The 14331-nt window shown below is 46.1% G+C and overlaps 1 protein-coding gene across 2 annotated transcripts; it reads left to right on the forward strand.

The window, feature by feature from the left end:
* The first annotated feature begins 476 nt into the window (after positions 1-476).
* Positions 477-13985, forward strand: LOC106581399 (P2Y purinoceptor 2). Of its 2 annotated transcripts, none has more exons than XM_014163441.2 (3): positions 477-629; positions 9317-10186; positions 12316-13984. In XM_014163441.2, the coding sequence occupies exons 2-3, from the start codon at positions 9335-9337 to the stop codon at positions 12508-12510; spliced, it is 1047 nt and encodes a 348-aa protein (XP_014018916.1). In that variant the 5' UTR covers positions 477-629; positions 9317-9334; the 3' UTR covers positions 12511-13984. The 2 variants fall into 2 exon arrangements, with proteins under 2 accessions (XP_014018916.1, XP_014018915.1); XM_014163440.2 differs by lacking the exon at positions 477-629 and adding an exon at positions 3385-3609 and having other exon boundaries at positions 12316-13985.
* The last annotated feature ends 346 nt before the right edge of the window (positions 13986-14331 follow it).

Raw genomic sequence — 14331 nt, forward strand, 5'->3', positions numbered from 1 at the left:
AATTTGATTTGACTCGTGAATTTCATTGAATATAGCTATGATCCCCTTATACATTTCATAATGTAATGACATGAAAAACATTGTCAGGTTACTATCAATGACTTCTCAACAGCTATATAAAGTTGTCCAGTGTAGGATATCCTCACTGGTACCCTAGTGTATTGAAAGACCCGTCCGCATGTGCGTTTGTAAAGGTGTTCAGATGTCTCATGTGCTCCTTACTGCAAAACCAATTGCCTTCTGGGACAAATAAAGTTGAAAGTTGAACTTGAACAGGTGAGAGGCTCTCACTCACACCTCTAGCCGTGACAGCTGGTTAACCATCCAGGTGGACCAGTGTGTTGACAGAGCTAGCCCCAGAGCAGAGAGCAGGCCTGGGGTTATGGTTAACTTCAAGGCAATCATTAATACACTGTGTTTTTGGAGCAGGTAAGACATTAATCCCACTTTCTCACCTCTCTCACCACCCACACAAACCTCTATTCCACAGAGAGGGGGGGGGGGAAATGGCTGCCATCTGTACAACTGTACCTCTTTAAGATCTCCTTAATCATCTGTTCATTCAGGTTTTATGTGTGGTTTGGTTATATGATTTACCCAGGAGGGTCTGCGTTTCGCCGGTCAGTCAGGTGAGTCCAGCGTTGATGTTGTATCACAATTATAGAATATTCTATTTGTTTATACAAAATGCATAATATGCCTATAAAAAGCACTTATGATAGCTTGGTTCTCGTAACTAATCGTTTTTTTTTGTTACAGGTTACAGTAATGTTTGTGTGTATTGGGGGGTTGTAGTGTAGGTTACAGTAATGTTTGTGTGTATTGGGGGGTTGTAGTGTAGGTTACAGTAATGTTTGTGTGTATTGGGGGGTTGTAGTGTAGGTTACAGTAATGTTTGTGTGTATTGGGGGGTTGTAGTGTAGGTTACAGTAATGTTTGTGTGTATTGGGGGGTTGTAGTGTAGGTTACAGTAATGTTTGTGTGTATTGGGGGGTTGTAGTCTAGGTTACAGTAATGTTTGTGTGTATTGGGGGGTTGTAGTGTAGGTTACAGTAATGTTTGTGTGTATTGGGGGGTTGTAGTGTAGGTTACAGTAATGTTTGTGTGTATTGGGGGGTTGTAGTGTAGGTTACAGTAATGTTTGTGTGTATTGGGGGGTTGTAGTGTAGGTTACAGTAATGTTTGTGTGTATTGGGGGGTTGTAGTGTAGGTTACAGTAATGTTTGTGTGTATTGGGGGGTTGTAGTGTAGGTTACAGTAATGTTTGTGTGTATTGGGGGGTTATAGTGTAGGTTACAGTAATGTTTGTGTGTATTGGGGGGTTGTGATGGATTGGGGAAGGGGGAAGGGGGGGTGAAAAAGGTTGAACGGTGCAACATTTGGGTCATTGTACATTTGTCAGTTTACTTCCACATAAAAGCCTGAAGAGATTTGTGATCTGTCCTGTCCCTGTTCCTGCCCCTGTTCCTGTCCCTGTTCCTGTCCCTGTCCCTACCCCTTCCCCTGCCCCTGTCCCTGCCCCTGTTCCTGTCCCTTCCCCTGTCCCTGCCCCTGTCCCTGTCCCTACCCCTGTCCATACCCCTCCCCCTGTCCCTGCCCCTGTTCCTGTCCCTGCCCCTGTCCCTGTCCCTACCCCTGTCCCTACCCCTTCCCCTGCCCCTGCCCCTGTCCCTGTCCCTGTCCCTACCCCTGTCCATACCCCTTCCCCTGTTCCTGTCCCTGTCTCTGCCCCTGTTCCTGTCCCTGTCCCTTCCCCTGTCCATACCCCTTCCCCTGTTCCTGTCCCTGTTCCTGTCCCTGCCCCTGTTCCTGTCCCTGCCCCTGTCCCTGTCCCTACCCCTGTCCCTACCCCTTCCCCTGCCCCTGTCCCTGCCCCTGTCCTTGTTCCTGTCCCTGTCCCTGTGTCAGATGTGGAGAATAGTTGTGATATGGAGCAGTGTTTTCCAAATGGTGGGTTGGGACTCCCTCCTGGTTTGAGTTGATTCCTTGTGGGTCGCAGTCTACTGTAGGTTGTGATTGATTTCTGATGGGTCTGGCTTGAAACTCGGTCCTGGTTATAAACTTTGGTTTTATTTACTTGATGTGTCACAATAACTAAAAAAAAGCTTCAGGTAGGTTATCGCTGACATAGTGAGAAGGCATCCCTCCCCTCACACACACACACACACACACACACACACACACACACACACACACACCGTCATTCAAGATCCACTGCTACAGATTTTACCCCAGTGAAATTCCACTCATTCCTTTATTATTCATATTTCTCTGTCTGTTGAGCTGTCTGTCGAACTGTCTGTCTGTTGAACTGTCTGAACTGTCTGTCTGTTGAACTGTCTGAACTGTCTGTCTGTTGAACTGTCTGAGCTGTCTGTCTGTTGAGCTGTCTGTCTGTTGAGCTGTCTGTCTGTTGAGCTGTCTGTCGAACTGTCTGTCTGTTGAACTGTCTGAACTGTCTGTCTGTTGAACTGTCTGAACTGTCTGTCTGTTGAGCTGTCTGTCTGTTGAGCTGTCTGTCTGTTGAGCTGTCTGAGCTGTCTGTCTGTTGAGCTGTCTGTGGAGCTGTCTGTCTGTGGAGCTGTCTGTCTGTGGAGCTGTCTGTCTGTCTGTGGAGCTGTCTGTCTGTCTGTGGAGCTGTCTGTCTGTCTGTGGAGCTGTCTGTCTGTCTGTGGAGCTGTCTGTCTGTCTGTGGAGCTGTCTGCCTGTGGAGCTGTCTGCCTGTGGAGCTGTCTGCCTGTGGAGCTGTCTGCCTGTGGAGCTGTCTGCCTGTTGAGCTGTGGACAGACAGACAGACAGACAGACAGACAGACAGACAGACAGACAGACAGACAGACATTTGAGATCTGTGAGAGAGGTTTATTTTGAATTGACTTTAGACAAAAACAACTTGTATGAGTTATAGATGTACAGGTACCGTACACATCTAGCAGATTCAGGGTGTGGGTAGTTAATATAATATTGTGAATATTAGGGATTACTAACAAATGATAGTTAACAAAGCGTAGCATATAAAACAATATAATTACCATAATTGATACGTTCACATGGATCATTAACCAAACAAAGTGCATAATGAGTTATTGAATCCGAAGGGGCAACTTGTACTTTCCAGAAGACCGAGCGGGCCATAGCTAAAGACCGAGCGGGCCATAGCTAAAGACCGAGCGGGCCATAGCTAAAGACCGAGCGGGCCATAGCTAAAGACGAGCGGGCCATAGCTAAAGACCGAGTGGGCCATAGCTAAACTGTTGCATACAGTAGGTACATCTTGATCACGAGTTCCTCCCTGTCTGTGTGTGTACAGGCTGCAGCTTGCCAAACATGTTCACGCCTACTCAAGTTCAGCACCAAGCCAAATAACTTGACTGTCACACACGCTCACACACGAGCATGGAGACATATTGTGTAAAGCATTCTGTGCTGAGAGGAAGAAGCATTCAGAGAATTACAGTAAATAGGCCTAACCAGCAGATAGTGACAGGGCAGGTACAAGCTCTGCTAGCTGGAGTAGGGCATCAGTAATCCATTTTTAGAGTCTAGTACAGAAGTTGGACATAGTTGCGGAACATAACCGGAGTGTGTTCCTTCAAGACATCGTTTCTCACTGTGAGTAACTAGTACTGGTATAATGTGTAGGACAGGAGAAGCTCTGACGTGTTCCTTCTGCTGTAGAAGCCTTTAAAAAATGCATTCCTCTCTCTTCTGTAGAGAGTGAGAGAGAGAGAGAGAGAGAGAGAGAGAGAGAGAGAGAGGGTGAAAGCTAACTTTAAAAAAAAAATACATTTTATGCAGGTTTTCATTGAGATAACATCTCTTTTCCAAGACAGACCTGGTCCAACAGCAGACTCCAACTTGCTTATCTGTTAAAACTTATGGTGTAATGTACACTCTTAGAAGAAAGGGTGCTATCTATAACACACCTGTATTAACAGGCCTTTACTAGTCCTGTGTTAACAGACCTATATAGACATCTGTAACACTGGGCCTTTACTAGTCCTGTGTTAACAGACCTTTACTAGTCCTGTGTTAACAGACCTATATAGACGTCTGTAACACTGGGCCTTTACTAGTCCTGTGTTAACAGACCTTTACCAGTCCTGTGTTAACAGACCTATATAGAAGTCTGTAACACTGGGCCTTTACCAGTCCTGTATTCACGGACCTTTACCAGTCCTGTATTCACGGACCTTTACCAGTCCTGTATTCACGGACCTTTACCAGTCCTGTATTCACGGACCTTTACCAGTCCTGTATTCACGGACCTTTACCAGTCCTGTATTCACGGACCTTTACCAGTCCTGTATTCACGGACCTTTACCAGTCCTGTATTCACGGACCTTTACCAGTCCTGTATTCACGGACCTTTACCAGTCCTGTATTAACGGACCTTTACCAGTCCTGTATTAACGGACCTTTACCAGTCCTGTATTAACGGACCTTTACTAGTCCTGTATTAACAGACCTTTACTAGTCCTGTATTACTAGTCCTGTATTAACACCCCCGATCTATGTGTGTGTGTGTCTGTGTTATATAACTGTTACGCACGCCTCTTGGAGGGAACGCAACACCCTGCTACGATGAACTTTCTGTGTAGGTAAAGAGCTATGCGACTGTAGGTGGCGGTGTAGAGCTATGCGACTGTAGGTGGCGGTGTAGAGCTATGCGACTGTAGGTGGCGGTGTAGAGCTATGCGACTGTAGGTGGCGGTGTAGAGCTATGCGACTGTAGGTGGCGGTATAGAGCTATGCGACTGTAGGTGGCGGTATAGAGCTATGCGACTGTAGGTGGCGGTATAGAGCTATGCGACTGTAGGTGGCGGTGTAGAGCTGTGCGACTGTAGGTGGCGGTGTAGAGCTATGCGACTGTAGGTGGCGGTATAGAGCTGTGCGACTGTAGGTGGCGGTATAGAGCTGTGCGACTGTAGGTGGCGGTATAGAGCTGTGCGACTGTAGGTGGCGGTATAGAGCTGTGCGACTGTAGGTGGCGGTATAGAGCTGTGCGACTGTAGGTGGCGGTATAGAGCTGTGCGACTGTAGGTGGCGGTATAGAGCTGTGCGACTGTAGGTGGCGGTATAGAGCTGTGCGACTGTAGGTGGCGGTATAGAGCTGTGCGACTGTAGGTGGCGGTATAGAGCTGTGCGACTGTAGGTGGCGGTATAGAGCTGTGCGACTGTAGGTGGCGGTATAGAGCTGTGCGACTGTAGGTGGCGGTATAGAGCTGTGCGACTGTAGGTGGCGGTATAGAGCTGTGCGACTGTAGGTGGCGGTATAGAGCTGTGCGACTGTAGGTGGCGGTATAGAGCTGTGCGACTGTAGGTGGCGGTATAGAGCTGTGCGACTGTAGGTGGCGGTATAGAGCTGTGCGACTGTAGGTGGCGGTATAGAGCTGTGCGACTGTAGGTGGCGGTATAGAGCTGTGCGACTGTAGGTGGCGGTATAGAGCTGTGCGACTGTAGGTGGCGGTATAGAGCTGTGCGACTGTAGGTGGCGGTATAGAGCTGTGCGACTGTAGGTGGCGGTATAGAGCTGTGCGACTGTAGGTGGCGGTATAGAGCTGTGCGACTGTAGGTGGCGGTATAGAGCTGTGCGACTGTAGGTGGCGGTATAGAGCTGTGCGACTGTAGGTGGCGGTATAGAGCTGTGCGACTGTAGGTGGCGGTATAGAGCTGTGCGACTGTAGGTGGCGGTATAGAGCTGTGCGACTGTAGGTGGCGGTATAGAGCTGTGCGACTGTAGGTGGCGGTATAGAGCTGTGCGACTGTAGGTGGCGGTATAGAGCTGTGCGACTGTAGGTGGCGGTATAGAGCTGTGCGACTGTAGGTGGCGGTATAGAGCTGTGCGACTGTAGGTGGCGGTATAGAGCTGTGCGACTGTAGGTGGAGGTATAGAGCTGTGCGACTGTAGGTGGCGGTATAGAGCTGTGCGACTGTAGGTGGAGGTATAGAGCTGTGCGACTGTAGGTGGAGGTATAGAGCTGTGCGACTGTAGGTGGAGGTATAGAGCTGTGCGACTGTAGGTGGAGGTATAGAGCTGTGCGACTGTAGGTGGAGGTATAGAGCTGTGCGACTGTAGGTGGAGGTATAGAGCTGTGCGACTGTAGGTATAGAGCTGTGCGACTGTAGGTATAGAGCTGTGCGACTGTAGGTGGAGGTATAGAGCTGTGTGACTGTAGGTGGAGGTATAGAGCTGTGTGACTGTAGGTGGAGGTATAGAGCTGTGTGACTGTAGGTGGAGGTATAGAGCTATGTGACTGTAGGTGGAGGTATAGAGCTATGTGACTGTAGGTGGAGGTATAGAGCTATGTGACTGTAGGTGGAGGTATAGAGCTATGTGACTGTAGGTGGAGGTATAGAGCTATGTGACTGTAGGTGGAGGTATAGAGCTATGTGACTGTAGGTGGAGGTATAGAGCTATGTGACTGTAGGTGGAGGTATAGAGCTATGTGACTGTAGGTGGAGGTATAGAGCTATGTGACTGTAGGTGGAGGTATAGAGCTATGTGACTGTAGGAGGAGGTATAGAGCTATGTGACTGTAGGAGGAGGTATAGAGCTATGTGACTGTAGGAGGAGGTATAGAGCTATGTGACTGTAGGTGGAGGTATAGAGCTATGTGACTGTAGGTGGAGGTATAGAGCTATGTGACTGTAGGTGGAGGTATAGAGCTATGTGACTGTAGGTGGAGGTATAGAGCTATGTGACTGTAGGAGGAGGTATAGAGCTATGTGACTGTAGGTGGAGGTATAGAGCTATGTGACTGTAGGTGGAGGTATAGAGCTATGTGACTGTAGGTGGAGGTATAGAGCTATGTGACTGTAGGAGGAGGTATAGAGCTATGTGACTGTAGGTGGAGGTATAGAGCTATGTGACTGTAGGAGGAGGTATAGAGCTATGTGACTGTAGGTGGAGGTATAGAGCTATGTGACTGTAGGTGGAGGTATAGAGCTATGTGACTGTAGGAGGAGGTATAGAGCTATGTGACTGTAGGTGGAGGTATAGAGCTATGTGACTGTAGGTGGAGGTATAGAGCTATGTGACTGTAGGAGGAGGTATAGAGCTATGTGACTGTAGGAGGAGGTATAGAGCTATGTGACTGTAGGTGGAGGTATAGAGCTATGTGACTGTAGGAGGAGGTATAGAGCTATGTGACTGTAGGTGGAGGTATAGAGCTATGTGACTGTAGGTGGAGGTATAGAGCTATGTGACTGTAGGTGGAGGTATAGAGCTATGTGACTGTAGGTGGAGGTATAGAGCTATGTGACTGTAGGTGGAGGTATAGAGCTATGTGACTGTAGGAGGAGGTATAGAGCTATGTGACTGTAGGAGGAGCTATAGAGCTATGTGACTGTAGGTGGAGGTATAGAGCTATGTGACTGTAGGTGGAGGTATAGAGCTATGTGACTGTAGGAGGAGGTAAGGATGACAGAGAGAGAATAATACCTTTTACAGGGAATTTATTCTTCCTTCACACGGTAATGTGGGGAAAAGGGGCTGGACGGAACCAAAGCAAAGAAAGTTAAAGTTAAAGAGTCGGCTCTCCTACCTTACCTACCCACTACTTACTTATTCTTAACGCCACCTGGCGCGCTAACCAAAATACAGAGGGTGGTCCGCCCAGGTCTTACCTAGTGTGCATAGACAGAGTACATACTACGGGTTACATATGCCTGCAGGCCTCTTGCCTAAACACTCCCAAGGTGCCTTCCCCTTCCTCCCTGGGAACAAAAACAGAATAATTACTAACGTAAAGTGAACCATTTCAATAATCAAAAACACTGAGTCCTATTGGCACACACATACCTCAGAAGTAGCGGCTACAAAATACTTTCCACAAAACTGTCTCTGAGCGACAACCAACTCAGGACATCCTAGAAGCTCTCTCTCCTAACAAAGGAACTCTGGCTTTTCAAGCTGCTGCAGGAGTCGGTAATTACAGACAGCTGTATCCCCTAACGAGCGGGCGGGATCAAAGCTCCAATCTGCAATGGGGCCGACCAATCAGCTGCTTGGGGGAATCCAGGAAGCCATTTCCTGAAATACACACATACATATACACAAACCCACAACACAGAAACTGTGGAACATAACACAACAGTCATGCTGATGTGTTTCTGTGCCATGTATTGTGTATTTCTCTGTGTTATCATTAGGGTTGCAAAACTACCATATTTACCAGAATCTTCAGTAATTGTGGTAATTAACAGAAAATCTATAGTAATCTATCGTAACTTTGGTATTTTATACTTGAATAACTTAAGAAAATGTATTAATATATAGTATTAATGTATTATATCTGTGTCCATATTGTCCATGAGTTTCTAGTAGACAGACCATATGGTTCAAGAGAAAACAGCCTAATTCATGACAAAAGCATCTAATCAACAATGGCATTATTTTTTATTAACTCTGCAGCTCTATCAACTATTGACTTTATTCACAACTACCACCAGTTTGACGCCAAAACTTTGACAACAAATACATACTTACAGTCAAATAAATCAGTTTGTCCAAAATAAATATAAAGGATATTTCATGCTGAAACCCTAATGTTAAACAGCAGTGGTATTCACTAAGTTGATGGTTTATATTTAGGATGTTTTACAGTTTTGTCATTCTCTTTCTTATTTTAAAATCATCTTATTTATTTATTTCATATATTTTACATGTGATAAAAATCCTTGAAAGATATCAAAATTCTGGGAGTTTACTGGTAAACTTTGAAAGTTTCCAGTAATATACCTTCCTTTTGCAACCTTAGTTATCATATCCTGTCACCATGCTCGGAACCTGTGAAAATAGGACAATAACTTCCCAATGAATCATTAACTTAAATGTTCAAAGTGCTCTCTGGGGGATCCAAACCTGTTGGAACAGCCATAACATCTATCACTATCTAAGGACAAAACAGCCATCTTCCTCCACTCCATCCCTCTCTTAATTTGGACTCGTAAGGGGATTTAGGAAAGATCCAAATGAAGGAATTATGGGTATTATGTCAAAATGAGCTTCCACTTCGTTCATGCATGCGTAGTTGTTGTGAATTTGTTAGATTACTTGTTAGATATTACTGCATTGTCGGGAACTAGAAGCACAAGCATTTCGCTACACTCACATTAACATCTGCTTAGCATGTGTATGTGACCAATACAATTTGATTTGAAGTAAACAGATACATTGATACTCCTTTAGCTTTACTGTGGAGTGTTATACAAGTGGCTAGTACAGTTGATATTTACTATCACACTTTGGCTTCTCTCTCTCATTCTGTATGTGGGTGTGTGGGTGCATATTAGTAAACATCTGTATCCTCCTCAGATCTGTTTATGAACAAAAATGGCTACCTTCGCAAACCACTCAACAAATGAGAGCAGCGGGCACAGCTGGCGCTGTCAATTCAAGGAGGACTTCAAGTACATCCTGCTTCCTGTCAGCTACACCCTGGTCTTCGTGATTGGCCTAGCACTGAACTTCACGGCCATGTACGTGATCCTGTTCCGTACGAAACGCTGGAAGCCCTCGACGGTGTACATGTTCAACCTGACAGTATGCGACACCCTCTACATCCTCACCCTACCCTTCCTAATCTACTACTACGCCGACGAGAATGACTGGCCCTTCAGCGAGCCGTTCTGCAAACTCATCCGCTTCCTGTTCTACGCTAACCTCTACGGTTCCATCCTGTTCCTGTGCTGCATCAGCCTGCACCGCTTCCTGGGTGTGTGCTACCCGATGAGGTCACTGAGCTGGGTCAGCTCCCGGAGAGCCCGGCTGGTGTCTGTGGCGGTGTGGGCGTGTGTGTTGATGTGCCAGGCTCCCGTGCTCTACTTCTCACGCACCAGGGACGAGGGGACAGAGAGGGTGTGTTTCGACACGTCCAGTCCAGAGTTATTTCATGACTTCCTGGTGTACAGCTCGGTGGTGTCTATGCTGATGTTTGCCTTCCCTTTCATGGTGGTGATGGTGTGCTATGGACTGATGGTGAGGAAGCTTCTGGAGCCCACCTGGGGGGCGGGAGGGAGCCAGTCGAGGGGAGTCGGGGGACTCGCTGCTCATCGCTCCAAACAGAAGTCTGTGAAGATGATAATCATTGTGTTAGCAGCGTTCATGCTGTGTTTCCTACCTTTCCACCTGACCAGAAGTCTGTACTACTCCCTCAGATACCTGGAGCAGATAGACCCCTCCCAGGTACAGTACCACAACCACTGGAATACTACGCGTTTAAAGGCTCTGCCTGGCTCTCCCTTTCACCCAATGTGCAGGAGTCTGGCTCCAGATAGCTCTCCCTTTCACCCAAGGTGCAGGAGTCTGGCTCCAGGTAGCTCTCCCTTTCACCCAAGGTGCAGGAGTCTGGCTCCAGATAGCTCTCCCTTTCACCCAAGGTGTAGGAATCTGGCTCCAGATAGCTCTCCCTTTCACCCAAGGTGCAGGAATCTGGCTCCAGATAGCTCTCCCTTTCACCCAAGGTGTAGGAGCCTGGCTCCCTATAGCTCTCCCTTTCACCCAAGGTGCAGGAATCTGGCTCCAGATAGCTCTCCCTTTCACCCAAGGTGTAGGAGCCTGGCTCCCTATAGCTCTCCCTTTCACCCAAGGTGCAGGAGTCTGGCTCCAGGTAGCTCTCCCTTTCACCCAAAGTGCAGGAGTCTGGCTCCAGATAGCTCTCCCTTTCACCCAAGGTGCAGGAGTCTGGCTCCAGGTAGCTCTCCCTTTCACCCAAGGTGCAGGAGTCTGGCTCCAGATAGCTCTCCCTTTCACCCAAGGTGCAGGAGTCTGGCTCCAGATAGCTCTCCCTTTCACCCAAGGTGCAGGAGTCTGGCTCCAGGTAGCTCTCCCTTTCACCCAAGGTGCAGGAGCCTGGCTCCCTATAGCTCTCCCTTTCACCCAAGGTGTAGGAGCCTGGCTCCCTATAGCTCTCCCTTTCACCCAAGGTGCAGGAATCTGGCTCCCTATAGCTCTCCCTTTCACCCAAGGTGCAGGAATCTGGCTCCAGATAGCTCTCCCTTTCACCCAAGGTGTAGGAGCCTGGCTCCCTATAGCTCTCCCTTTCACCCAAGGGGCAGGAGTCTGGCTCCAGATAGCTCTCCCTTTCACCCAAGGTGTAGGAGTCTGGCTCCAGATAGCTCTCCCTTTCACCCAAGGTGCAGGAATCTGGCTCCAGATAGCTCAGGCTCAATTTAACCACTGCTATTATGATTGCTGTTGTTGATATTGTCATTATCCTTGTATAGGCTGGGATTCAAGGTAATTGACATTTAAATGTAATTTCCACTACGGATACGACATCTGCAGCATTTAACTTAAATATGATCTCTGCGAGTGCGGTAACATTGCCTTTAAAGAGCCACTGAACATGCCGATTGGCACTTGAAGGAAAGATAATTCAAGAAATCTGTCATCGATACCACATAGGTCGTTTTCAAAGGGATACCACATAGGTCGTTTTCAAAGGGATACCACATAGGTCGTTTTCAAAGGGATACCACATAGGTCGCTTTCAAAGGGATGCCACATAGGTCGTTTTCAAAGGGATGCCACATATGTCGTTTTCAAATGGATACCACATAGGTCATTTTCAAAGGGATACCACATAGGTCGTTTTCAAAGGGATACCACATAGGTCGTTTTCAAAGGGATGCCACATATGTCGTTTTCAAAGGGATACCACATAGGTCATTTTCAAAGGGATACCACATAGGTCGTTTTCAAAGGGATACCACATAGGTCGTTTTCAAAGGGATACCACATAGGTCGTTTTCAAAGGGATACCACATAGGTCGTTTTCAAAGGGATACCACATAGGTCGTTTTCAAAGGGATGCCACATAGGTCGTTTTCAAAGGGATGCCACATATGTCGTTTTCAAATGGATACCACATAGGTCATTTTCAAAGGGATACCACATAGGTTGTTTTCAAAGGGATACCACATAGGTCGTTTTCAAAGGGATACCACATAGGTCGTTTTCAAAGGGATACCACATAGGTCGTTTTCAAAGGGATACCACATAGGTCGTTTTCAAATGGATACCACATAGGTCGTTTTCAAATGGATACCACATAGGTCGTTTTCAAATGGATACCACATAGGTCATTTTCAAAGGGATACCACATAGGTCGTTTTCAAAGGGATACCACATAGGTCGTTTTCAAAGGGATACCACATAGGTCGTTTTCAAAGGGATACCACATAGGTCGTTTTCAAAGGGATTTGCTGCTTTTTAAAGGCAGTTGCTCTTTAAAAGGGACATTATCAACAGAATTATACAGATTGAATCCCGGCCTTAATGTTTAAATCATTAGAGTTTGTATTCATCCCCAGGTGAGCTGTGAGCTGCTGAAGGTGTCCAGCATGGCCTATAAGGTGACACGCCCCCTGGCCAGCGCCAATAGCTGTGTGGATCCCATCCTCTACTTCATGGCTGGACAGGGTTTCCGTAGGAACTTCACTAACAGAAGCAGGGCATCACCAATGAAATCAGGAAGCGTGACGGCAGCACTCTCGACGCAGCTCTGACCGACAGGAAGATCAATCTATGTACTGAATAGCTATGGAACACAGTGTGTATTCCATTGGAATGGAGAGAACACCGTTGGACAAAGACACTGGATGGATGACGGGCTCCTTTGAACTGAATATAATTTCCCGATATGGTTCGGATGACCCATAGAGATCCTACTATTCCTAATTCTATGGGATGACCCATAGAGATCCTACTATTCCTAATTCTATGGGATGACCCATAGAGATCCTACTATTCCTAATTCTATGGGATGACCCATAGAGATCCTACTATTCCTAATTCTATGGGATGACCCATAGAGATCCTACTATTCCTAATTCTATGGGATGACCCATAGAGATCCTACTATTCCTAATTCTATGGGATGACCCATAGAGATCCTACTATTCCTAATTCTATGGGATGACCCATAGAGATCCTACTATTCCTAATTCTATGGGATGACCCATAGAGATCCTACTATTCCTAATTCTATGGGATGACCCATAGAGATCCTACTATTCCTAATTCTATGGGATGACCCATAGAGATCCTACTATTCCTAATTCTATGGGATGACCCATAGAGATCCTACTATTCCTAATTCTATGGGATGACCCATAGAGATCCTACTATTCCTAATTCTATGGGATGACGACTGTTTGAAAGAGAATGAACGGTGTCAAACAAAGTGGCCATATTTTATTGAATGTTTTATCCCTAACTGGTAAATAATGGGAGATTGCACATACAGTACAAATACCAAACTTCTTACTTGAAAGTGAGAGGGGTATACAGTAAGTCATTGATTGAAATCTGGCTTAGCTAAGGAAGCTAACGGCAGAGAAAAGTACACTGGTTGATGCTGACAGTGTAGAGAGAATATATGCTGTAATAACATGATAGTGATGTTAGTGATATTCTAATCACTATTGGAATCACAATAAACAGTTATTATATCTTTAGGAGCCACTGATCGTAGTGTATCTAACAAACGTATCTTCAGAAATGCATACACCACACACAGACTGTAAGTCAGTCTGAAGAGGACCTCCTCTTGAGGGCTGTCAGAGAAAGAGGTTCAGGCCCAGGCATGACTTGGACAGGTTCTAGGGCGCGTCTGGAAAATCATTAATTAACATCCCAAAGACTCACAGATGGTGCTGGATATAATCCAGACAGATACTTTTATAGAAGCAACACAGGCTCACTGCTGGCACGACAACAAATTACAGAGAAAGAACTAATGCTTAAACAAAGCTACCGGTAATTTACCAAAGTTACCAGAATCTTCATGAATTTTGGTAATTGACAAAAAATCTATAGCAATCTATCATAACTTTGGTAATTTATACTTGAATAACTTACATTTTTTTTATTCATATATAGTATTCTTTTTTATATACAGTACCAGTCAAACGTTTGGACACACCTACTCATTCAAGGGTTTTTCTTTATTTGTACTGTTTTCTACATTGTATAATAATAGTGAAGACATTAACACTATGAAATAACACATATGGAATCATGTAGTAACCAAAAAAGTGTTTAACAAATTTAAAAAATCAAACAAATCATGGCTGCTTTTCCTTCACTCTGCAGTCCAACTCATCCCAAACCATTACAAATGGGTTAAGGTCAGGTGATTGTGGAGGCCAGGTCATCTGACGCAGCACTCCATCACCCTCCTTCTTGGTCAAATAGCCCTTACACAGCCTGGAGGTGTGTTGGATCATTGTCCTGTTGAAAAACAAATGATAGACCCACTAAGCGCAAACCAGATGGGATGGCATATCGCTGCAGAATGCTGTGGTACCCATGCTGGTTAAGTGTGC

This window comes from Salmo salar, chromosome ssa20, assembly GCF_905237065.1.
Source record: "Salmo salar chromosome ssa20, Ssal_v3.1, whole genome shotgun sequence".
Classification (NCBI taxonomy): Eukaryota; Metazoa; Chordata; class Actinopteri; order Salmoniformes; family Salmonidae; genus Salmo; species Salmo salar.